At 50.6% G+C, this 25,346-nt stretch overlaps 2 protein-coding genes across 11 annotated transcripts; one reads left to right on the plus strand and one right to left on the minus strand.

Moving 5' to 3' along the window:
• NDUFS2 (NADH:ubiquinone oxidoreductase core subunit S2) lies at positions 1-17,393 on the minus strand. 9 transcript variants are annotated; one of them, XM_063727003.1, is made up of 16 exons: positions 17,336-17,393; positions 16,248-16,310; positions 12,038-12,371; positions 10,988-11,094; positions 7,898-8,088; positions 5,146-5,266; positions 4,864-4,976; positions 4,528-4,602; positions 4,271-4,348; positions 4,046-4,131; positions 3,725-3,844; positions 1,945-2,074; positions 933-1,028; positions 673-756; positions 484-541; positions 1-244 (listed from the first exon to the last, which is right to left on the minus strand). In XM_063727003.1, exons 3-16 carry the CDS (start codon positions 12,130-12,132, stop codon positions 207-209), a joined length of 1,392 nt encoding a protein of 463 aa, XP_063583073.1. In that variant the 5' UTR covers positions 12,133-12,371; positions 16,248-16,310; positions 17,336-17,393; the 3' UTR covers positions 1-206. The 9 variants fall into 9 exon arrangements, with proteins under 9 accessions (XP_063583073.1, XP_063583072.1, XP_009240200.1 ...); XM_063727002.1 differs by having other exon boundaries at positions 16,248-16,294; positions 17,336-17,383; XM_009241925.4 differs by lacking the exons at positions 16,248-16,310; positions 17,336-17,393 and adding an exon at positions 17,006-17,086.
• On the plus strand, positions 15,347-24,755 carry ADAMTS4 (ADAM metallopeptidase with thrombospondin type 1 motif 4). 2 transcript variants are annotated; one of them, XM_024246917.3, is made up of 9 exons: positions 15,347-16,499; positions 17,612-17,935; positions 18,189-18,321; positions 18,849-19,019; positions 20,254-20,540; positions 20,649-20,835; positions 21,083-21,258; positions 22,228-22,403; positions 23,065-23,518. In XM_024246917.3, exons 1-9 carry the CDS (start codon positions 15,867-15,869, stop codon positions 23,516-23,518), a joined length of 2,541 nt encoding a protein of 846 aa, XP_024102685.2. In that variant the 5' UTR covers positions 15,347-15,866. The 2 variants fall into 2 exon arrangements, with proteins under 2 accessions (XP_024102685.2, XP_002809935.2); XM_002809889.5 differs by having other exon boundaries at positions 15,353-16,499; positions 22,904-24,755.
• The last annotated feature ends 591 nt before the right edge of the window (positions 24,756-25,346 follow it).

A 25,346-nucleotide genomic window follows, 5' to 3' on the forward strand; every position in this document is an offset into this window, starting at 1 on the left:
TTTAGGCCTAGGGGCCGCAAAGCGGCTAATTTATTGTAATTTCTCCTTTTTTAGTACATGCACAGAAAGCCTGACAGCCAAGTGTACATGAACGTGTACACACACACACACACACACACACACACACACAGAGGCCAATTTCCAGTGAGGGACAGGCTCCACAGAAGAAGCTGATAGGCAGGGGGGATCAAACGCTGCTCCCCTGCTCACCGATCTACTTCTCCAAATACAATATCTTGGGTACCTAGGTGAGAGGATGGAGGAAAAAAGTGGTGTTACTTTATCTTCCTGTTGTGAGGCAAAACAAACAAACAAAAAAAGTGGTGTTACCCAAGATCCAGAACCCATTACTGTGCTCAAAAGATTGAGGACCCGAGTCCATGCCATGGCCTATGGTGAACAGGAAGTGTTCTCTTTCTGTCCCCAGTGGGCGTCCCGAACTCCTTTGTCTAGGATACCTCTACTACACAATAGGCCTCGTACCTATGATGGCAACGACATCTGCCAACATGTGTCCCTTAGACATCTTGTCCAAACTAGCCTAGAGAGATTGAGATGGCAACAATGTTAGGTAAGACTTCCGAGGTGGGAGGAGAAAGAAGAGTTCATAAAAACCTCAACCAAGGTCAGGTTTAATTCATTGGAGTTATAGTTACTGGGATTGATTCTTACCAGATGGGCAAAACCAGGAGCCTTGATCTTGCATCGATAAGGGCGGCTGCTGCCATCAGACACCAGGTACACCCCAAACTCTCCCTGTTCAAGGAAGAAGGTTGGGTGTCTGTATTAACATGAAGAGTATTTTTCTCTGCCAACAAAACCTCTATTAATTCTCCTGTTTTCTCTCTCATTGATGAATGAGCGTTTTGTTAAACATCTATCTTTAGCTACCTACTCTACATATGGTCTTTTCCTTCCCCTCCTCTCCTCACCTTGGGAGCCTCAATGGCAGTATATGTGGCTCCTGGAGGAACTTGGTAGCCCTCAGTATACAACTTAAAGTGATGAATCAGCGACTCCATAGAAGTCTGACGAGAGGAAACAGGGAGCATCAATAAACCATATCCAAACTCTGTCTCCTAGGCCTTCCCCCAGCATAGAAAATAATCTCTACCCTCAGGGAGACTGAAGCCACATGTCAGTCAGTAAGCAGAGAGGATACAGAATAAAACAGGAGAGCTATGGGAGATTAAGAATCTCTTATATGGCTGGGTGCGGTGACTCACGCTTGTAATTCCAGCACTTTGGGAGGCTGAGGTGGGCGGATCAAGAGGTCAGGAGTTTGAGACCAGCCTGGCCAACACAGTGAAACACCATCTCTACTGAAAATACAAAAATTAGCTGGACGTGGTGGTGGGTGCCTGTAATCCCAGTTACTCGGGAGGCTAAGGCAGGAGAATCGCTTGAACCCAGGAGACAGTGGTTGCAGTGAGCCGAGATCATGCCACTGTACTCCAGCCTGGTGAAAGAGTGAGACGCCGTCTCAAAAAAATAAAAAAATTTAAAAAAATTTAAAAAAACCCGAATCTCTTATTATACAGTGAATTCTCTATAAAAAGAAAACTGAGTTGGGCGTAGTAGCTCACGCCTGTAATCCCAGCACTTTGGGAGGCCAAGGATCACCTGAGGTCAGGAGTTCGAGACCACCCTGACCAACATGGTGAAACCCTGTCTCTACTGAATACAAAAAATTAGCTGGGCGTAGTGGCACATGCCTGTAATTCCAACTACTTGGGCGGCTGAGGCAGAAGAATTGCTTGAACCTGGGAGGTGGAGGTTGCAGTGAGCCGAGATTGCACTCCAGTCTGGGAAATAAGAGTGAAACTCTGTCTCAAAAAAAAAAAAAGAAAGAAAACCGAAAGATAGGATTTAATCCAAGGATACTCCTCCCCAGCCACTGGCCCCTTTCCAACACCCCACACTTTCCCCCTCCCTGCAGCCAACCTTCATCTCTGCTCGCTTAGGTGGAGACACTTTGGCATCATCAACCTTGATCTCCCCAGGAGGCATCTTGTTTAGACACTGTGCGATAATTCTCAGGGACTGGCGCATCTCCTCCACCCGGCACAGGTACCTCAAGAAGATGAGACACAGCAAGAGAAGAACAGTCAGAGGAGCAGGTATGGGGCTAGGAAGGATGCTCTTTGGCCAACCTCAGAAGGGTTAGGTCAACTCTCCCCACTCTTTTCTCCAAGTACAGCATCTCTGCTTGGCTTGGCCACCCATATAAACCCTGTAGTCTTTTTTTTTTTTTTTGAAACAGGGTTTCACAGCTCACCGCAGCCTCGAACTCCTGGGCTCAAATGATCCTCCCATCTCAGTCTCCAGAGTAGCTTGGATTACAGGCGTGCACCACCACATCCGAATATTTTTTGTAGAGACGAGGTTTCACTTTGCTGCCCAGGCTGATCTCCAACTCCTGAGCTCAAGCGACTGCCCGCTTTGGTCTCCCAAAGTGCTAGGATTATAGGCATGAGCCACCAAGCCCAGCCCCCTGTAATCTTTTGCTTCTACTCTTGGGTGCTTCCCCAAACCCTCTCCTTATTTTCTCAGAACATGGCCTGTAGTATTTATTTCTTTAATTACCTCCTTAAGCACTTTTTGGACCACAGAATGGGTGAGAGTCAAATGGACAAACAAAAATATACAGTAGCTACCACGTTCAAAAAATAAAACAGACAAAAAATACACAGTAACAAATCTGACTCAGGGTGAGAAAACAGGAGGAGAATTTGTTTTTGGTTTTTGCTTTTTGTTTTTTTGAGACAGAGTCTCGCTCTGTCGCCCAGGCTGGAATGCAGTGGCTCCATCTCAGCTCACTGCATCCTTCACCTCCCAGGTTCAAGCAATTCTCCTGCCTCAGCCTCCCAAGTAGCTGGACTTACAGGCATGTACCACCACACCCAGCTAATTTTTTGTATTTTTAGTAGAGACGGGGTTTCACCATGTTGGCCAGGCTGGTCTTGAATTCCTGACCTCAAGTGATCCACCCACCTTGGACTCCCAAAGTGCTGGGATTACACACATAAGCCACTGTGCCTGGCCCAGGAGGAGAATCTGAAGCTTAGGATCTACTAGAAAGAACACTGGATCAGGAGGATTCTAGTCTCAACCACTCCTGAAGAATAATCCCAGCTAATCCCTAACTTTTATGCCTCAGCTTTCTCAGCTATAAAATGCAGCCAAAGCTAGCTCCATCTAAGACAAGGATAATGTAAAGATAAAAAGAATTCCACAGGCCAGGTGTGGTGGCTCACGCCTATAATCCCAACAATTTGGGAGGCCGAGGCGGGTAGATCACCTGAGGTCAGGAGCTTGAGACCAGCCTGACCAACGTGGAGGAACCCCGTCTCTACTAAAAATACATAAATTTGCTGAGCGTGGTGGCTCATGCCTGTAATCCCAGCTACTCATGAGGCTGAGGCAGGAGAATCACTTGAACCCAGGAGGCGGAGGTTGCAGTGAGCCGAGATTGCGCCATTGCACTCCAACCTGGGCAACAAGAGCAAAACTCCGTCTCAAAAAAGAAAAAAATAAGTAAGATTCCATATATGTGAAAGTGTTTTGAGAGCAACCTCGTCTAACACACACAAGAGCTCCCACAGACACTGAGAAGTAGGGTAAAGAAGGAAGTGGCAAAGAGAAAAAGAAGGAAGTGGCAAAGAGAAGAATGAGGCAGGGGAAACTAGCTGGAATATCAGCCAAGAAAGGATTGGGGCCTTACCTATCATAGCAGTCCCCTCGAGAACCAACAGGAACATCAAACTCAACCTGGTCGTAAACATCATAGGGCTGGGTCTTCCGCAGGTCCCACTGGATGCCTGAGCCCCGAAGCATCACTCCACTGTAGAGAGCATAATGGGAATAAGGGCCACTCTCCACAAACTAAGTGAGGAGGCTCATTCTTCCTTAGCCTCCCTTGTTGATCCTTCACATTCAGGGTATGACTAGGAGGATGCCAACAAGTCTTCAAAGACAAGATATTAGGCTGGAACTCCCCCACTCCCATCCCCACTCCTAAGGAGAGAAGTCATATTCCCCTCACCTAAAACCATAGTTAAGTGCTTCTTCTGCTGTTACAACCCCAATGTCAATTGTCCGATTTCGCCAGATCCTATTGTTGGTCAGCAACTATTGATCAAGAAAACTGGTGTGTTAATACTCTTCCTCACACTCTTCAAATATCTCTGTATTTCTTTACAACTGGGGAATAAAATCCCACAAGCCCTTCTTGTGCGGGAGAGATTTTTCCCATTGACTCCTAGCTTACCTCCTCCAACTCATCAAGCCGAAGAGAGAAGTTCTTAGAAAACTGATAAATGTCATCCATAAGCCCAAGGGGTAGGTCCTAGAAGTCAAACGGAGGTGCTATTGAATGTGGCATAGCCTCCACTAAGGAGAGCCCTCTCAGCACCCCCTCCCCCAGGGATACAGGTTTGGAGTTTCCATCATCCAGCACTGCCCTCCAGTGGCCACAGGGAAAATAGGCCTGGGCTGGACATTTGGGGAAGCCGGGGACCTGCTCACCTGGTGCACTCCTCCTGGCCGGATATAAGCAGCATGCATCCGGGCTCCAGACACTCGCTCGTAGAACTCAAACATCTTCATAGAACGTGCTGGGAATTAGTGTCAAAGTCCCAGGCCCCCAGGTCCTATGATGGCCTACTCCCCCACCTTCTGCCTTCTTGTGCCCAACCAACCCCTCATGATACAGTTTCCACAAATATAACCCAAGTTAAACATACCTTCTCCCTCTAAATGTTCTCCCATGTTCTCTCTCTTCTTTTAATCTCCTGTCTCCTTTATACCTTCTCTACTTCCTGCACTTCATTCCCTATTCCTATCCTTTCCTCTCGCTCTTACCTTCTCCCTTTCTTCAAACAGCCAGAAGAAAGGGGTCATGGCCCCAAGGTCCAGGGCATGTGTGGTCACAGCCATGATGTGGTTCAACAGCCGTGTGATTTCTCCAAACAGCACTGTGAAGACAAGGAGAAGAAAGGATATAGGAGCCAAGCACTGAGGCGGACAGAAAGGTCTGGGCAGAGCCTGGGGTCTGAACACTAAGCTTGGGTTCAAGGGGGAAGTGGTGGAAAAGACACTATGCTATGCTCACAGTGGGCCGCAGAAAAAGCCGGGGGGACATACCTCGGATCCACTGTGCCCGAGGAGGAGGCCGGATGTTTAGCAGCTTCTCCACAGCTAGAGAATAGGCCTGTTCGTTACACATCATGGACACATAGTCTAGCCGGTCAAAGTATGGAAGGGCCTGGGAGGAGGGAGGAACGTGGGTCACATCTAACAGGCTCAGGAGCCCACAGTCTGGCTGCCTGAAGCCTTGCTCTCAGTGGGCACCAGAAGTTGGTGCTGTATAAGCCTTTCTCGTCTCAGGAGCTCCAAAAAGGCAGGTAAAATATCCCAAAAACCAGTAGTATTCTGGTAAATGTTTAAAAACTGGCTCTCCAAAGTGAGGGAGGACTTTGATTTGTCATGTTTGCCAATTTCCATGGTAAAAATACTCCCACAATGGCCAATTTTAAGTTACCAATATCATGTAACTGAATGCAGCATTGGGAAGAATACCGCAGCATTGGGAAGAATACCACACCATTATACGGTATTTCCACCATACAGACACATTCAAAGCAAATACCTCAAAGGCAGAGCATAGTAAAATGTAAAATAATGAAGTGATGAGCTTTGAATATTTAATCTTACCTTTGCTTTTAGTATAATGTATTAAATCATAAGCTTATATAAATTAATTTCTAACAATGGCTATGTTCAACAACTGGCTCACAAAACTCCTGAAAATGTAACAACTGCACTCTTGCAAGCCAGTATGAGCTAGCTCCAGGATATCACTGTCAAGAGTCCTTGGCCGGGCACATGGCTCACGCCTGTAATCCCAACACTTTGGGAGGCCGAGGCGGGTGGATCACCTGAGGTCGGGAGTTTGAGACCAGCCTGACCAACATGGAGAAACCCCATCTCTACTAAAAATACAAAATTAGCAGGGCGTGGTGGCGCATGCCTGTAATCCCAGCTACTTGGGAGGCTGAGGCAGGAAAATCACTTGAACCCAGGAGGCAGAGGTTGCAGTGAGACAAGATTATGCCACTGCATTCTAGCCTAGGCAACAAGAGCAAAACTCCATCTCAAAAAATAATAAAAATTTTAAAAACTGACATACTGGCCAGGCGCAGTAGCTCACACCTGTAATCCCAGCACTTTGGGAGGCCAAGTCGGGGTGGCTCATGAGGTCAGGAGTTTGAGGCCAGCCTGGCCAACATGGTGAAACCCCATCTCTACTAAAAATATAGAAATTAGCTGGGCGTGGTGGTGGGTACCTGTAATCCCAGCTATTTGGGAGGCTGAGGAACGAGACTGGCTTGAACCTGGGAGGTGGAGTTTGCAGTGAGCCAAGATCGCACTATTGCACTCCAGCCTGGGCAACAAGAGCGAAACTCCGTCTCAAAAAAAAAAAAAAAAATTCGCCAGGCATGGTGGTGCATGCCTATAATCCCAGCTACTCCAGGGGCTGAAACAGAATTGCTTAAACTCGGGAGGCAGAGGTTGCAGTGAGCCAAGATCACGCCACTGCACTCCAACCTGGGCGACAGAGTGAGACTCCGTTTCAAGGGAAAAAACAAAACAAACAAAAAACCTCAGATACTGAAGGAGAAAGGCAATCAGTCTTAAGAGGATCTGGGAGGGGTTTTTTTTAATCTTTTTTTTTTTTTTTTTTTTTTTTTTTTGAGACAGAGTCTTGCTCTGTTGCCCAGGCGCTGGAGTGCAGCAGCACCATCTTGGCTCACTGCAACCTTTGCCTCCCAGGTTCAAGTGATTCTCCTACAGGCGCACACCACCACGTCTGGCTAATTTTTGTATTTTTAGTAGAGATGGGGTTTTGCCTTGTTGGCCAGGCTGGTCTCGAACTCCTGACCTCAAGTAATCCACCTGCTTCGACCTCCCACAGTGCTGGGATTACAGGCGTGAGCCACCACGCCTGGCCAGAGTGAGTTATTTAAGGAAGACAGAGCATCAGGTAGAAATGGTCCTTCCTCCTGAATGCTAAAAAGCCAAGTCCTAGCTGTCTGCTGAACCAGCTTCAGCTTCCAGGAAGAGGGTGGAGCTAAGACGCTACTAGCTGGGACAGCCTGTTCTTATTCTGATGTCACTGTGACGGGGGCTAATGCTACAGGGGTTAACCCATAGACTCTGGGACCAGAAACTGTCATCGCCGAAGCTCTCTTGGGGAATCACATTCTAGTCACTGTTCACCCCAACACTGGGCTGGGATCTAAATCCTAATCCTACCATCCTGTTATCAGGACCTTTCTTCATGACAGTAAGAAAAAAACTTCAGATTCCTATTAGAGATCCAACTCCTTCAAATCTGACCTTCATCATTTGGGTTATACAGTTCTCCTAAAAATGGCAAACTCTGTCATAAACCCCCTCTCAGTTGCTCTGACTCATTGAATGTTTTGAAAACAAACGTCGACAGCTGGAAGATACAAGAATCAGCTGTTAAACTTAGCAAACTAATGTCTTTTCTCTTTCCCTGCCCCTAGGGACACTGGCTTTGACGCACTAGTCTAACGTAAGAGCAGGGAAACTGAGGCACTCAAGTAATGGCAAAGGGGCCAGCCAAAAAGTCAGCCAGAGAAAAGCTGAGTATAGCTCCAGCTTCAAAGCACTGCTGCTGAATAAACCAAATCCTAATGACTCAAGCATCCCCTGCCACTTCCCTCCATCCACCCAACCAAGAGTAACCTCAATGGGTTACTCCTCTCAATACCTTCCTCTCCTCACGTTTTAAGGGCAGCAAACTGGCAAAGCCCCAGGCTAAAGCAACCCCAGATCCCGCCAAAAGGCCCCTGTTCACCCCCCACACCTGAAGATAGGTCTTGTATTCAATGAGCTTCTCAGTGCCTCGGTGAAGGAGCCCGATGTGAGGATCACACTTCCGCACCATCTCCCCACTCAATTCCATCACTAGTCGCAGGACACCATGCGCTGCTGGGTGTTGGGGCCCAAAGTTCAGGGTCATGTTCTTCACAATTGTGTCCTTTGGAGGTTCCACATCTGAAAAGAAATAGTTCAGAGCCACATGGTTATTCCCTTGGGATCCCCCAAAAGACAGCAAGGAGTTAGCCTCTCCCTATAGATTTTCTAACTCACCATTCCATACTTTGTTAATTTCCTAATCTCCACTATAACCAGGAAGAGGACCCTTAGATAGGGAAAAGGAAGATCTAAACTTTCTGATGACAGACACTATGAATCTCACTCTATGTCTCCTAGAATACCTTTTTTTTTTTCATGGTTCATAGTCAGTGTGCATAGAATATCTTTTTAATAATAGACAACACTTATATAGCTTTATTATGTGCCAGGCACTACCTTAGGCACTTTAATTGATTTAATTCTTACAACAACTGTTATGAGTAATAGGTACTATCATTATCCCCATTTCATTGGATAAACTGAGGCCATGGAGCTTAAATGACTTTTCCAGGATCATAAAACTAGTAAGTGGCAGAACCAGGATTTTAACCCAGCCTGTTTAGCTCCAGGATCCAAACATCTTAACTACTATGATATACTGCCCTCCAAATGTATCCAATGAATGGCCAACCAGTCAGGAAATGTACACCTAACGCTTACTCCCACTAAATGAACTTTTACCCTCAAGAAGATTACCTTTTTTTTTTTTTTTTTTTTGAGACAGAGTCTCACTCTACACCCAGGCTGGAGTGCAGCGGCACCATCTCGGCTCACTGCAACCTCTGCCTGCCAGGTTCAAGCAATTCTCCTGCATCAGCCTTCAGAGTAGCTGGGACTACAGGTGCACACCACCATGCCCACCTAATCTGAAGCTTACAATTTAATTTGGGAAAGAAGTACATGTGAAAAACTAGGAACAGAGGTCACATTTATAAGTAACCAAGAAAGTAGCTTAGCCATTACATTTTTAAAAGAAGGAAAGAACACTGCAAAGACTTCATGTAGGTGGGATCTGAGCTTAAATATAGGAAATGATTTAGATAGCTAGAAGGGAGAAGAGGCATTCCAGGCTATGAAATCAACATGGGCCAAATCTTAAAAACAAGGAAGGAAACATCCGTGGAATTCTTATTGGGACTTCCCAAGAGAGGGATAAGTATTGGGACAAAGTAGGGGGTAGTGGTTCAATTATCTGTACATATCATTAATAACAATGAACACTTATAGGGGACTTACATGTGCCAGGCACATGTTATCTCATTTAATCCTTAAAATAATGCTATAAATAGATGCTTTATTCACTGGTAAATTGAGAGTGGAGATTTGAAACCAGAGCCCATCTTTACCACCAAAATTCTTCATGATGGGCTTTGGAGTCTGACAGACCCGAGTACAAATCTGCCTGTGTGTCCTTAACTTTTTTTTTTTTTTTTTTTGAGACAGTCTTGCACTGTCACCCAGGCTGGAGTGCAATGGCGCGATCTCGGTTCACTGCAACCTCCGCCTCCCAGGTTCAAGCGATTCTCCTGCCTCAGCCTCCTGAGTAGCTAGAAGTACAGGTGCGTGCCACCACGCCTGGCTAATTTCTGTATTTTTAGTAGAGGCGGGGTTTCACCATGTTGGCCAGGCTGGTCTTGAACTCCTGACCTAAGGTGATCCGCCCACCTCGGCCTCCCAAAGTGCTAGGATTACCGGTGTGAGCCACCGCACCCGGCCTTTAATCAAGTTTTAATCTCCCTAGACCATAATTTCCTCACAACTGGGGTAATACTCTCATAAAGCTGTTGTAAAGATTAAACAAAATAATGCATACGAAAATGTTTGGCAAATGGTAAGCACTCAGCTATTGTTACTGTAAGTTTGTGGAAAGTAACTGGAAGCGTCTTTGAAGGTTTTTGAGCAAGAGTATGAATAACATGGTAAAATAATGTTTGGGGAAGATGAAGGTGATGACACTGTATAGGATAGATGGAAAGGGGACAACAACTTTCCCCTTTGGGGAAAACTCAGTGGCAAAAACTCAGTGAATAGACTCCTAAAATAATCAGGGTCTAATACAAGATAAATCTGAATAAGAATGATGGCAATGAAAATTAAAAGGGAGAGATAACCAGATATGAGACATTATGAAAGTACCTACGTGGTTTGATAACTTACTGGACATAGACATGGAGGGCAAGATAAAACAGCCAAAGATGACTAAAAAGTTTCAATCCTGAGGGATTAGGAGAATGAGGGTGCCACTGATCAAAATCAAAAGTCAAAAGGAAGAGCTAGTTTTGATAGGAAAAAAAATGGTTTGTATTCATGTAGGTTTCATTTGGTTACCAATGGGAAAACCACCACCTTGTCTGGAGAGGGAGATAATGTAGTGAACCTGAAATGTATTGAACATGGGAAAAGCTGGCATTAAGATTTAAATTGGTAGGGACTTTTGGGTATTTACTGGGACCCATTCTTTATTTTCTTCTGCAACATCCTTCCTTTCCTTCTCTACTTCACAAATACCTGTTGTTATCACTGTTATGTCTGTTGAATTTCGTGGTGAAAGAAGCAAACAGGATAGGGGCTAAAATTTGCCTAAGACAGAGAGCTCAAGAGCACTTAGAAATCAGCTGGAGGCCAGGCATGGTGGCTCAAGCCTGTATCTCAGCACTTTGGGAGGCTGAGTCGGGAGGATTACCTGAGGCCAGGAGTTTGAAAACAGCCTGGTCAACATAGCAAGACTCTGTCTCTACAAAAGGAAAACTTTCAAAATTAGCCAGTTGTGGTGGCACAGGCCTGTTGTTGCGGCTTTCTGGGGAGGCTGAGACAGAAGGTTGCCTTGAGCCCAGAAGTTCAAGGCTACAGTGAGCCACTTTCACACCACTGCACTCCAGCTAGGGAGACAGAGGGAAACCCTGTCTCAAAAAAAGAAAAGGAAATCAGCTGCGGGCAGGGATGGGTGTGGGTTGGGACAGCAACTCTGGTCACTCACCATTCCAAGGTGGAGGCTTCCAGTGGGCTGTTTCTTTGCTTGGGTACATAACAGCTCCCCCAAACTGCTGTGCCCATTCCACATCTGGCTGCCACTGCCGAACACCTCTGGGGAGTTAAAGACAGATCCTAGACAAAGGGCCTGAACAGTGTTTGGTTCCTGTGTTCCCATTCACTCTCAAGGGGACCCAGGAAGGATGTCCTGGGTTTTTTTTTTTGTTTTTTTTTTTGATACTGGGTTTCACTCTTGTTGCCCATACTGGAGGGCAATGGTGTGATTTCGGCTCACTGAAACCTCCGCCTCCCGGGTTCAAGCGATTCTCCTGCTTCAGCCTCCCAAGTAGCTGAGATTACAGGCATGCGCCACCAAGCCCAGCTAATTTTGTATTTTTAGTAAAGACGGGAGGTGCTCCATTTTGGTCAGGATGGTCTCGAACTCCCGACCTCAGATGATCTGCCCGCCTAGGCCTCCCAAAGTGCTAGGATTACAGGTGTGAGCCACCGCGCCCGGCCAACGTCCTGGATTTTTTAATGCCAAGTCACTGATCTGAAGTTAATGTAGCTTCGGCAAAATAAACTGGAACTCTAGAGGTTCCATTCCTACTAACAAATTATTCCTGGAATAACTCCACCCATCACCCCGGGCATGCAAGGTTGGGATCCTAGCTTCTTCATATTTTCATCATATTGATATTATCAACCAGGTGAATATGATCGTGAGAAAAGTGTTCAAGGTCAACGACAGAGACAGCGAGCATTCTATGGCTCTTTAGCTGAGCTCTACTCAGGTATGACAGGAGAGATGCATTCAAATTATGAAGCTAAAAAGCAGAGTCTCCCACTCCGCTGATTTCACCTCTGCACGAACGAACTCTAGACCCTCTCCCCTCCCTCGCCAGAGTGGGAGCCACTGCATCCCGTAGCCCAAGAAATCAGGGATGGACAATGGGGTCACAGGCTTGGGTTATTATTTTCTGGGGGAGTAAAGCGTCCCCAACCTGAGAAACTCTAGCCTTGGAGAAAGTGTGTCGAGGGCTGCCCTCGATCTCACCTGCTGGGCTGAATCGGCAATCGGACTCCAGCCCCAGGCCGCAGCACCTGGGCCGCGACGCCCCGGAGGCCGCCCAAAGCCCTCAGCGCCGCCATCTTACTCCGGCTGCAGACTGCGGGAAGGAGAACCGGGCGGAAGTAACTCCAGCGCGCCTCCTTGTTGGCTTCTCACCTATTCGCACAGTGAAGCCGCCCTCTTGGAAGCTGGCAGGGTCGTTTACCGTCGAACCGACAACATCCGGGTCCTGTGACTCGGCTTCACTTGCGTTTAGATAACAGTGATTGCGGTCATCTTTACTGAGGGCGGTTCCTCCCACAGCTCCTGGCTGGCTTCTCTAGGAGCGAGCAAGGGAAAATTGCCGTTCCTGCGTGGGGCAAATACTTCGTGCTCTCTCGCCGAGCCCGCCTGCGTATCTTGGAAACGCGCGGCGCTTGCTTCCCTACTCCCTTCCGCCTTGGCCGCCCTCCTGCTTTAGTCCTGCTCTCGGATTGTATCTGAGCCCTGCCCTTACAGGGTAGCCCCAGGCTTTGCCAATTACCTTCCCATCACTGAATCCAAAAGACAGGAGTTGGGAAAGCCAGCTAATTTCCAGATGTCATAAATTGAGATTGGAGAAAGGAGCCTAAGTGGGGCTGGGCGGGTCTGAGAGCTCCCGCCAAACCAAAACAAAAAAGAATAGGATGCCAAGGCCGCCGGCATTGGTGGTGCGGAGGGGAGTGTCGGGGTGTGTAGGAGCCACCTCATCCCAGATGGGGGAGTGGAGGTCCTCTGTGGGTGACCCTGACATCCGCCAGGCTTCCCGAACCTACAGGATCACAGACCCAGGAAGCGCCCTTAGAGATGCCTCACACCCCACTTCCGTCTTGCGTCAGCTTCTTTTCCCTAACGTCTTTCTGACCCTGCTATAGCCCTCCTGGGTAATGGCCAACAGCATGGAAATGTAGTAGCACCAGGAGTCTGATCACAATTCTGTATGGACAAAGATTTTTCCAGCCTTAGAGGCTAGTTCCTGTTTTCTCCCTCTGCCTCTAAGCCCAACTCCAGCTGGGCCACCCACCTGTAGAGTTTGTACAACTCTCCAACTCTGAGCCTGGAAAGAGGCCTTCCCCAGATATCCCCTAGACAGGATCCCTGGGACACAGCCCACCAGCAGTGCAGCAGGGTGAGGCAGACAGACCAGGAAGCAGAGACGGAGGAATTCTTCACTGCAGAGAAAGAGGGGAAAGCCAGACTTCTGGCCTGGGAATTGACCTAATGGGAACTGTACCAAAGGGTGGGGCCAGATCCTTAGCTGTGGGAACTGACCAGGATCTGGGCTAGACAAGGCAGCTGCCACAGAGCCAGGGCAGAGGTTTGATCCCTCTGTTGTCCTCATTCCTTGCTCTTTCCCTGGGCCTTGTTTCTGTCTATTGTTGAAACACAGCAAATGTGGCCATGGTGGTGGGGGATGGGAAGGACTGCATTTATTTGCCTTGATCCAGCCTGGGAGAAGTCAGGATAGACTCTGGGCTGCTTGGCCCTGGAGGCAGCTTGAGCTGGGACTGGGGTGGGGGGCTCCTGAGGGGCTGCCTAGGACACTGCAGCTTTTGTGCCTTCTCCTTACTGCCAACACCCCCACACACACTGCTGCAGCCACTCTAAAGCCCTTTGTCTTTCACTGCTTAGTCACCCCCTTTGTCCTCATCTCAAATAGGGGAGTGGAAAGGGGCAGTAGAGTTCTCTGGTGATAGCTCCTCTTGCCCCTGCCCCTTCTGGTCTCCCACCCCTTGTCTGACTCCTCTAGTCCCAGCCCCGTTGGCTTAGAACCAGTGGTGGGTCAAGAGGTGGGTCTGGCAGTCACAAGGGGGTGGGTGATCCAGGAAGTGATAGGCACCAGGGCAGGTATTACCGACCTGAGCAGGAAGGGAGGGGGAAAGGAAGTATTCTGACAGATATGATATGCGGGGGACAGGAGGTGACAAAGCAGAGTGAATAGGGGAATAGAGGCAGGAGGAGGTGGTCCACTTCTGGGAAAGGAAAGAGACTGCTGACTGCACTCTCCTTCCTGGGGATTTCCTGGGGAAACAAGCAGCCAGAGGATGGGGTGAGCAGAAATTGCCCCTACTTCTGAACGCTTCCTTGCCTTGAGAGTTCATACCAGTTCCCTCCTATCCAAAGCCAAAGGAATAATTTGCTTCCTTTCCCTAACACCACCTCTTCCTCCCCAGCCACTTTCCCCACCCCAGGCAATGGATTTCTCCCAGTACCCTAATTTCCCTATATGCACAATGCTGTCTCCACCCTCTCCCTGCCCCAGGGAGAATTAAAAAGAAAAGATTACTAGATATTCCAGGAACCACTGGGTTCTCAGAGCAAGGTGGGGTGGATGGTGGGAGCCAGGTGGGGATTCTCCCAGATTGATACTGAGTGAATCTGGGTTCCTGAGAGCAAGTCTTACCTATGCTGGGGGCTGGCTGACTTGAGGCTGGGGGAGGGTTTAGGGCAGTTGGGAGTGGGTAGGAGCAGGGCCAAAAGCCTGGGGGAAGCTACTGGGAGCTGGGCCAGGGAAATGGGGAGTCAGGAAGTGGGGAGGGGGAACCCTGGGGGGAAATGGAGGCGGAATGGCTGTTCTGGGCTTTGGAGGGGGTGGGTAGTGGTAACTCAGGAAGGGGGATCCTGAGGGAGAGAAGGGACGTTAGAAAAGAGGAGGTGCCACCCTGGATCCGCCTTCTATAAAAGGAAAAGTCGTTAACCCCTCCTGCCTTGTCATCTGCCGCCTCCGTATGTTCATTCCAAGCAGTATCATCCTACCTTTGGGCAGTCAACTCCCTGATCACTGTCTCCTTGCCTCCCCCATTGTTCTGCCTTTTTTACTCTTCCCAGCTGCTCAGTTCTATCCTGAGCCATGTCAAGCTACCTCTTTTCTTTGTTCTTCCCTCTTGATGCCTCCTTACCTGTTCCCTACCCTCTTTTCTCAGGCAGCTCACTCAGTCCCCTCAGCCCTGGAAACCAGCCACTAGGGCCAAAGGGCAGCATGAGGGAGCCTTGAGAAAAGAGAAGCCATGGTAGGTTAGACTATAAGAGCAGGAATTCTCCCAGGACCGTGATCCTATCTGTGCATGCCGGCCAGGCCCTTTCCCTCACTCTCTGCCTCTCCTGGGGCTCTGTCCCACCAAAAAGGGAAAGAGACAGCTGAGGGCTGATTGTGGGGTTTGGGAAAAGGCTATGTCATCAGCTGGCCCAGTGCCTGTTATCCATTCGGCTGCTAGAGATTCCCCTCCCCTGGGCAAGTCCCATTTTTTTGGGAAGTGATGATACACCCATCTGAGTCCCACCGGCAGAGCTCAGCTGAGTGGCTTAGAGATCAGCCAATCAATCGCAGAGGCTCACCATGCTTAAAAGAGCTGGCGCGGAGAGAGGCTGGGGAGAACCCACAGGGAGACCCACAGACACATATGCACGAGAGAGACAGAGGAGGAAAGAGACAGAGACAAAGGCACAGCGGAAGAAGGCAGAGACAGGGCAGGCACAGAAGCGGCCCAGACAGAGTCCTACAGAGGGAGAGGCCAGAGAAGCTGCAGAAGACACAGGCAGGGAGAGACAAAGATCCAGGAAAGGAGGGTTCAGGAGGAGAGTTTGGAGAAGCCAGACCCCTGGGCACCTCTCCCAAGCCCAAGGACTAAGTTTTCTCCATTTCCTTTAACGGTCCCCAGCCCTTCTGAAAACTTTGCCTCTGACCTTGGCAGGAGTCCAAGCCCCCAGGCTACAGAGAGGAGCTTTCCAAAGCTAGGGTGTGGAGGACTTGGTGCCCCAGACGGCCTCAGTCCCTCCCAGCTGCAGTACCAGTGCCATGTCCCAGACAGGCTCGCATCCCGGGAGGGGCTTGGCGGGGCGCTGGCTGTGGGGAGCCCAACCCTGCCTCCTGCTCCCCATTGTGCCGCTCTCCTGGCTGGTGTGGCTGCTTCTGCTACTGCTGGCCTCTCTCCTGCCCTCAGCCCGGCTGGCCAGCCCCCTCCCCCGGGAGGAGGAGATCGTGTTTCCAGAGAAGCTCAACGGCAGCGTCCTGCCTGGCTCGGGCGCCCCTGCCAGGCTGTTGTGCCGCTTGCAGGCCTTTGGGGAGACGCTGCTACTAGAGCTGGAGCAGGACTCCGGTGTGCAGGTCGAGGGGCTGACAGTGCAGTACCTGGGCCAGGCACCTGAGCTGCTGGGTGGAGCAGAGCCTGGCACCTACCTGACTGGCACCATCAATGGAGATCCGGAGTCGGTGGCATCTCTGCACTGGGATGGGGGAGCCCTGTTAGGCGTGTTACAATATCGGGGGGCTGAACTCCACCTCCAGCCCCTGGAGGGAGGCACCCCTAACTCCGCTGGGGGACCTGGGGCTCACATCCTACGCCGGAAGAGTCCTGCCAGCGGTCAAGGTCCCATGTGCAACGTCAAGGCTCCTCTTGGAAGCCCCAGCCCCAGACCCCGAAGAGCCAAGGTAGGCATCTCTGGAGTCTGTGTCCTGCGGTGTCCTCCCACCATGTCTGTCCTACTGACCCCTATTCACCCTCTCTCCACCCACTTCCACTTCTGGCCATTCTGCTTCCCTCCCTTCTGCCTGCCTTTCCTCTCTCCATGAGCCTCCTTTCTTGGTAAGGCTCAGACCTCTCCCCTTCACCCTTCTCCTAGCCAGACCCACCGAGGGTTCTCAGAGGTGGGTCACAGACTCTGGGCTGGGAATAACTGCTCCCCCTCCCCACCCCACCCCTTCCTGGCCATGGCATCTCCTACTGACACAGTCCCCAGCAGTAAAGGTCTCCTAACAGTCCCTTGGCCTTGGCTCTTTTCTCTGCTCCAAATTTGATTTTCACCCCCCACTCCCAGCTAAAGGAGTGAGGTTTGAGGCCCTAGGGCTTGGTGTCTGGCTTCTGATGCTGCCTTTAAATCACTGTGGCAAACCGCAAACTAGGGCAGGAGTGGCAAGAGAGGGAGGGTGTCCCATACCTCTTTCTGGTCAATCCCCTTCCCACACTGTGGCCGGACTGCGAGGCTGCCTGAGGCTCCATCCTTTCCTCCCTCCCACTCTGGTCTCCCCCTTCTTCCCTTCCCTCCTCCCTCCTCCCTCTCTAGCTTTAATCCAGACCAGACGCTCCCTCCACACCCGCCACGCTGAGCTCTGGCCCTGGCCCTAGCTGCTGACTGAATCGTTCCTCCAACCACACAGGGCAGACACGTTGCAGCCCAGCCCTCTAGCCCTGGTCCCATAGGCCCCAGCCACACTCAGGCCTGGAGAACCCCAAAGTCCCTCCTGACGGCAGTCCAGGCTGCCTTCACCTCTGGGGCTCCCGCAGCCCTGGGATGTGGCGTCCCCTTCTCCTCCCCTTCTTAGAACCAGCTGCTGACTCCTCAGAGTTACCACAAAAGCCCTGAGATTTGGCGTTGGGGGAAGGGCCCAACCAAGACCTGCCAGGAGTCAGGAATCCTGTGGGGTGTGTGGGGCCCAGCTGACTATGCTGAGTTCCAGACCCAGAAAGTGAGGGATTGGAGAATCGACCGACCCATGGGTCTGAGAGGCTATTTCAGGATCTTCTTCTCCCTTTTTCTCTCCAGCGCTTTGCTTCACTGAGTAGATTTGTGGAGACACTGGTGGTGGCAGATGACAAGATGGCCGCATTCCATGGTGCAGGGCTAAAGCGCTACCTGCTAACAGTGATGGCAGCAGCGGCCAAGGCCTTTAAGCACCCAAGCATCCGCAATCCTGTCAGCTTGGTGGTGACTCGGCTAGTGATCCTGGGGTCAGGCGAGGAGGGGCCCCAAGTGGGGCCCAGTGCTGCCCAGACCCTGCGCAGCTTCTGTGCCTGGCAGCGGGGCCTCAACACCCCTGAGGACTCGGACCCTGACCACTTTGACACAGCCATTCTGTTCACCCGTCAGGTGAGGCCCCAGTCAGCACCGCAGGCTATGCACTGCACAATTCTAAGAAGCACCACTACATAGACTATGATGCAAATGATGTTCCTGGAGTTGTGTGACATGGTGCCTTGCCCCAGCCACACTACCATGTGTGGCTACCTAGGCCCTGACAGTGCTGGGTCCTCAGTGCCCAGGTCCCCGGGAATCTGGATCTCAACCCAATGGACCCAGGTGTCTTGGCTCTCTATGCACCTTCTATGATCCCTCTCCACAGGACCTGTGTGGAGTCTCCACTTGCGACACGCTGGGTATGGCTGATGTGGGCACTGTGTGTGACCCAGCTCGGAGCTGTGCTATTGTGGAGGATGATGGGCTCCAGTCAGCCTTCACTGCTGCTCATGAACTGGGTAAAGTGGGGGTAGATGAGAAGGGTATTAGGGAGGAGAAGGTGGGGGAGGGGGTAGCAAGTTCACCACAGTGTCAATGGGGGTCCCAAGGTATTCTTCCCCCAGGCCTAGGTATAGGGCTATTACTCCTCTCTGCTCCAGGTGTAGACATACGTTTACATTTTTCTATTAAATAAATTAGTTGGTTGAAACTACTGTGAACTCTCTCTCTCTCTCTCTCTGTGTGTGTGTGTGTGTGTATTTGGAGGGGGAGTCAGAGAGACAATGGGTGGGGTCACAGTTGGGAATGTTGGCTATAAGGAAAAGTGGGTAGGGAGGGACCCTGAGTATATTTTGGGGAAGAGGAGACAGAGAAAGAGACAGGGCTACATACTGGGAGCCCTGAGAGTACCATAAAGGAAGGGACTGGGGGCAGAGTGAGGTGGGTAATGGATCTGATCACCCACAGCTGCAGCAGATTTATGATGGAGTCCCTCAGGGCATGGGGAAGGGACCCTCAGATCCTATCAGGGCCTTTGCTCCCACAGGTCATGTCTTCAACATGCTCCATGACAACTCCAAGCCATGCATCAGTTTGAATGGGCCTTTGAGCACCTCTCGCCATGTCATGGCCCCTGTGATGGCTCATGTGGATCCTGAGGAGCCCTGGTCCCCCTGCAGTGCCCGCTTCATCACTGACTTCCTGGACAATGGCTATGGTAAGCAGATGGCACTTACCTTTCCCTGAGTAGCACTCAATTCCTGTCCTCCAGGGCACTCTCACTTCCGCTGCATTCTGCATGGACCAAATTGCCTCCCCCAAGTGTGCTTCCTCTGCAGTGTGGGAAGGGGTGAGAAATGCTGCTGTCTTTGTGTAGTTCTCACTTCCTCCCAGAATAAATAGCATAGCTAGAGGAGGCGAATTTTGGCTCAGTAGAATTAGAACTGACTTTCTGAGGGCCAGAACTGTCCACCACTGGAATGGGCTGGCTGTGAAGGAGGTGATTACCTTGTCACGCAGTGAGGTATGCAAGAATAGCAGGATGACTGCCACTAGGCAGAGATGTTGATGAGAAGCAAACTCAAATATTCTATAGTTGGTTAGAATAGGCAGAACTGAGTTCCTATCCTTATTCTGTGTTTTTAATTTTTTTTTAAATACAGATGAGGTCTCACTGTGTTGCCTAGGCTGGTCTCAAACTCCCAGGCTCAAGCAGTCCTCCCACCTCAGCCTTCCAAAATGCTGGGATTACAGACATTGAGCCACCATGCCTGGCCTCTTATTCTGTTCTTTAAGCAGGTGTAGACGTGTGACTGTAAGTTACTTCACCTCTCTGTGTTTGTAGTGGATATGTCAGATAAGTATAATAGCGGTACCTATCTCATAGGTATTTGCCATGATTAAATACGTGCTGGTCAAGCATTTAGCTAATGCTCATCTCATAATAAGCATCCAATAAACTATAGCTGCCCATTAAAGCCTCTTACAGAGCTAGGCACAGTGGCTTACACCTGTAATCCCAATGCTTTGGGAGGCTAAGGTGGGAGGATTGCTTGAGACCAGGAGTTTGAGATTAGCCTGGACAACATGGCAAGACCTTATCACTATAAAAAATTCCAAAAAATTAGCTGGACATGGCACATGCCTGTAATCCCAGCTACTCAGGAGCCCAAGGCAGGAAGTTTGCTTGAGCCCAGAAGTTTGAGGCTATAGTGAGCCATGATCATGCCACTGTACTGCAGCCTGAGTGACAGAGCAAGACTCTGTCTCAGAAAAAAAAAAAAAAAAGTAATTAAAATAAAAATTATAAATAAAAAAATTTAAATCCTCTTATAGTCCTAGGATTGTTTTTCTAGGCTCCATCAGGCCCCAGGGAGCCTAAGCTTTCTGCTGGCAATCCTGAATGCTCCCCTCAGCCCGTTGCTGACTTTGTGCCCCAACCCCCTTCCCAGGGCACTGTCTCTTAGACAAACCAGAGGCTCCATTGCATCTGCCTGTGACTTTCCCTGGCAAGGACTATGATGCTGACCGCCAGTGCCAGCTGACCTTCGGGCCTGACTCACGCCATTGTCCACAGCTGCCGCCGCCCTGTGCTGCCCTCTGGTGCTCTGGCCACCTCAATGGCCATGCCATGTGCCAGACCAAACACTCGCCCTGGGCCGATGGCACGCCCTGCGGGCCCGCACAGGCCTGCATGGGTGGTCGCTGCCTCCACATGGACCAGCTCCAGGACTTCAATGTGAGATCCTAGGGCAGGGGTGGGGTAAAGGGCCCGGGGGTGTGGGGACTGGCCCTAAGCCTGGGAGAGAGTTCACTTATGCCCCACTTCCATTCTGTGCCTTTGCAGATTCCACAGGCTGGTGGCTGGGGTCCCTGGGGACCATGGGGCGACTGCTCTCGGACCTGTGGGGGTGGTGTCCAGTTCTCCTCCCGAGACTGCACGAGGCCTGTCCCCCGGAATGGTGGCAAGTACTGTGAAGGCCGCCGTACCCGCTTCCGCTCCTGCAACACTGAGGACTGCCCAACTGGCTCAGGTGAGGAGTAGGGGGGATGGGAGCCCTTGGGAGGGGACAGTAGAGCAGGAAGGACTGTCCCTTAAGTGCAAGACCAAGGGGGTGTTGATTCCCCTGCTGTTGTGGGGAGTGCCTTTAACCTCTGGGAATTGTCCATGGCCGTCTGCAGGGAAGAACAGAGCTGTGCTCTCTAGAGCTCTCAGGGGTTGGGTGGAGGGATGTGGGGTGATGTGAGGAAGGAGGGGCTCTGACTGTTTTACCCCTCCAGCCCTGACCTTCCGTGAGGAGCAGTGTGCTGCCTACAACCACCGCACCGACCTCTTCAAGAGCTTCCCAGGGCCCATGGACTGGGTTCCTCGCTACACAGGCGTGGCCCCCCAGGACCAGTGCAAACTCACCTGCCAGGCCCGGGCACTGGGCTACTACTATGTACTGGAGCCACGGGTGAGGGTCAGGACACCCCCAGGCCCTGTCTATGGTCACACACACCCCCAGTGCTTCCTCTGCTTTCTGATGACAAAGATCCCCCAAAGTAACCCTGTTCCCACAGCCACGCCAGCCCAGTCCAGGATCCCACTCAGACTTATCTGTACATGGGTATCAGGAAAACGAGCCCCAGACTCCAGATATGTGGCCAATAGGTCCCTCTAGCCTATCCTATTTCCCGTGGTTTCTTTTCCTCTGACTCCCCATCTTCTAGTGCTGCATTTGGTGAGAATCGAATGTGTGGCCTTTGGGGCAAGTCCTTGACCCCTCTTCCATGGGCTCCTCTGTCAAATTATAGTGGTGGCCTCATTCAGCTCCTGGACAGCCAGTCCCTCAATGGACAGGCCTCCTGGAGATGACTGAAGTCCCTACACTCCCTCTCTGTGATAGGGTGGTGGGTTGAAGGCTGCACGAAGAAAAACAAGCCCTAGCAGCATTTTGCTCCATTCTCCCCAGCCTGAGAATTTCTACAGGCTGGCTGCCCTCTAGCGTCCATTTAGGGACAGTGCCATCAAGGTTTAGGGCTTGGTGCTGGGACCAGACAGACTGCACTTCCCATCTTGGCTCCTCTGCTTGCCATTTGTGTGGCTTTTGGACAGGTTCTTTAACTTTTCTAAACCTCAACGTTCCATCCCTAAAAACCTCAAATAGTGGTGGTGAGATTTACGTTTGTGTTTGTAAAACACTTAGCATGCTGCCTGATTCATACTCAGTGCTCTGAAAATGCTGGCTAGATGTTATATGTGATAATAATTATTATTGTTATGATTATCACCCACATGGTGGCTGGCACTCACCCATCTACATCCCCTACTTCATCCAACTTTTCCGACATTGCTTCCCTGATGAGACATGGGTCTTGTTTGATTTACCAACCCCTTTTGACTTAGGAGGAACCTTTGGCATTGTTCTTTCTCTTTTCCTCAGGTGGTAGATGGGACCCCCTGTTCCCCGGACAGCTCCTTGGTCTGTGTCCAGGGCCGGTGCATCCATGCTGGCTGTGACCGCATCATTGGCTCCAAGAAGAAGTTTGACAAGTGCATGGTGTGCGGAGGGGACGGTTCTGGCTGCAGCAAGCAGTCAGGCTCCTTCAGGAAATTCAGGTTCTTTCACCATCATTCCTCCCTCTACCTTCCTGGACATTCTGGGTCCTGGTGATGCAGAGGGGAAGTCAGCACTGTTTCCACTCTCGAAGAGCTCACAGTCTAGCGGGAGACAGACGAGTAGGCAGCTACAGTGCGGTGTCCCGTGTATTCATCCGAGGTCGGAACAGGGTGTTGTGAGTGCCCTTGTGGGCATCAGGGAAGGCTTCCTTGGAGGTGACCTCTGAGCTGAGTCTCAGAAGGAGGGTAGGAATTAGACAGGTACCAAGGAAGTGGGGCTTGGAAGGGCACCTCAGTAAGGGGGCAGTGGGTGTAAAGGTCCAGAGATAAGAGGCAGTAGGGCACATGTGCATGTAGCTCTGATCCAGACTGAACAGCTCACATAGGATTGGGTGACAACCATCTACACACATGTACACACATACAGTCACATAAACACAGCTCAGAAGACTGAGGGGATTCAGGTGATCCTGAGCTCCCCGTCTACTCCTTCCACACAGGTACGGATACAACAATGTGGTCACTATCCCCACGGGGGCCACCCACATTCTTGTCCGGCAGCAGGGAAACCCTGGCCACCGGAGCATCTACTTGGCCCTGAAGCTGCCAGATGGCTCCTATGCCCTCAATGGTGAATACACGCTGATGCCCTCCCCCACAGATGTGGTACTGCCTGGGGCAGTCAGCTTGCGCTACAGCGGGGCCACTGCGGCCTCAGAGACACTGTCAGGCCACGGGCCACTGGCCCAGCCTTTGACACTGCAAGTCCTAGTGGCTGGCAACCCCCAGGACGCACGCCTCCGATACAGCTTCTTCGTGCCCCGGCCGACCCCTTCAACGCCACACCCCACTCCCCAGGACTGGCTGCACCGAAGAGCACAGATTCTGGAGATCCTTCGGCGGCGCCCCTGGGTGGGCAGGAAATAACCTCACTATCCCGGCTGCCCTTTCTGGGCACCGGGGCCTCGGACTTAGCTGGGATAAAGAGAGAGCTTCTGTTGCTGCCTCATGCTAAGACTCAGTGGGGAGGGGCTGTGGGCGTGAGACCTGCCCCTCCTCTCTGCCCTAATGCGCAGGCTGGCCCTGCCCTGGTTTCCTGCCCTGGGAGGCAGTGAAGGGTTAGTGGATGGAAGGGGCTGACAGACAGCCCTCCATCTAAACTGCCCCCTCTGCCCTGCGGGTCACAGGAGGGAGGGGGAAGGCAGGGTGGGCCTGGGCCCCAGTTGTATTTATTTAGTATTTATTCACTTTTATTTAGCACCAGGGAAGGGGACAAGGACTAGGGTCCTGGGGAACCTGACCCCTGACCCCTCATAGCCCTCACCCTGGGGCTAGAAAATCCAGGGTGGTGGTGATAGGTGTAAGTGGTGTGTGTATGTGTGTGTGTGTGTGTGTGAAAATGTGTGTGTGCTTATGTATGAGGTACAACCTGTTCTGCTTTCCTCTTCCTGAATTTTATTTTTTGGGAAAAGAAAAGTCAAGGGTAGGGTGGGCCTTCAGGGAGTGAAGGATTATCTTTTTTTTTTTCTTTCTTTCTTTCTTTTTTTTTTTTTTTTTTTGAGACAGAATCTCGCTCTGTCGCCCAGGCTGGAGTGTGATGGCACAATCTCGGCCCACTGCATCCTCCGCCTCCCGGGTTCAAGTGATTCTCATGCCTCAGCCTCCTGAGTAGCTGGGATTACAGGCTCCTGCCACCACGCCCGGCTAATTTTTGTTTTGTTTTGTTTTGTCTGGAGACAGAGTCTCGCTGTTGTCACCAGGGCTGGAATGATTTCAGCTCACTGCAACCTTCACCACCTGGGTTCCAGCAATTCTCCTGCCTCAGCCTCCCGAGTAGCTGAGATTACAGGCACCTACCACCACGCCTGGCTAATTCTTGTATTTTTAGTAGAGATGGAGTTTCACCATGTTGGCCAGGCTGGTCTTGAACTCCTGACCTCAGGTGATCCACCCACCTTCATCTCTCAAAGTGTTGGGATTACAGGCGTGAGCCACCGCGCCTGGCCACGCCCAACTAATTTTTGTATTTTTAGTAGAGACAGGGTTTCACCATGTTGGCCAGGCTGCTCTTGAACTCCTGACCTCAGGTAATCCACCTGCCTCGGCCTCCCAAAGTGCTGGGATTACAGGTGTGAGCCACCACGCCCGGTACATATTTTCTAAATTGAATTCTGCTATTTATGTGATCCTTTTGGAGTCAGACAGATGTGGTTGCATCCTAACTCCATGTCTCCGAGCATTAGATTTCTCATTTGCCAATAATAATACCTCCCTTAGAAGTTTGTTGTGAGGATTAAATAATGTAAATAAAGAACTAGCATAACGCTCAGCATCTAGTAAGTGCTCAACAAATGGCAGCTGCTGTTACTTACTATTATCAAATTTCTGTCCACATCCACTCTCCATATGCACTTGAAGGTGGCAAAGATCCACATCCATGGTGCCTGCCTTTATCCTCAGGGTCCGTTCCTTTGGTTGGCAGACCCCTATCCTGGGTTCTGAGGGACCAACAGAGAAAGGAAAATTCCACCCCTCACCTCTGGAGGTTCCCAATCACAGGAAGGAGACATAGTAAGCACGTGGCTACAAATACAATTGACAAGAACATGAAGGTGCAGGATAACAAGAACAAATAACAAGAACAACTGCATCAACACAAATGAGTGCTTAGTAATAAGGTTGATAGTTGAGGGGTCTGGGTTTCACAACAGTAGAAAGAGCACTGGAGTGGGAGCCAGCGGGTCTGGATTCGATTTGGGGCTCGGCGTCTTATTAGCTGGGTGGTGTTGGGTAAGTCACTGATGCTAAGCCTTAGATTGCTCATATGGGACTAACAGTATCTACTCCCACAGAGTTGTTCTGGGAACAAATGCTAGAATATTTTCAAAATAGTAAAGGTTATAGTCATGGCCATGTGAGAGGTTACCCCTGTGACTACCTGAA

This window comes from Pongo abelii, chromosome 1, assembly GCF_028885655.2.
Source record: "Pongo abelii isolate AG06213 chromosome 1, NHGRI_mPonAbe1-v2.0_pri, whole genome shotgun sequence".
In the NCBI taxonomy this organism is placed as follows: Eukaryota; Metazoa; Chordata; class Mammalia; order Primates; family Hominidae; genus Pongo; species Pongo abelii.

Excerpts from the sequence above, each read along its gene's own strand:
- NDUFS2 (XM_063727003.1), bottom strand. The coding sequence starts at position 12,132 with ATGGCGGCGCTGAGGGCTTTGGGCGGCCTCCGGGGCGTCGCGGCCCAG. Across the intron at positions 757-932 it reads CTGCCATTGAGGCTCCCAAG|GGAGAGTTTGGGGTGTACCT; the intron begins GTGAGGAGAGGA and ends TTCCTTGAACAG. Across the intron at positions 542-672 it reads CTCCTGGTTTTGCCCATCTG|GCTAGTTTGGACAAGATGTC; the intron begins GTAAGAATCAAT and ends CAATCTCTCTAG.
- ADAMTS4 (XM_024246917.3), top strand. The coding sequence starts at position 15,867 with ATGTCCCAGACAGGCTCGCATCCCGGGAGGGGCTTGGCGGGGCGCTGG. Across the intron at positions 18,322-18,848 it reads CACTGCTGCTCATGAACTGG|GTCATGTCTTCAACATGCTC; the intron begins GTAAAGTGGGGG and ends TTGCTCCCACAG. Across the intron at positions 22,404-23,064 it reads GGCTCCTTCAGGAAATTCAG|ATGTGGTACTGCCTGGGGCA; the intron begins GTTCTTTCACCA and ends CCTCCCCCACAG.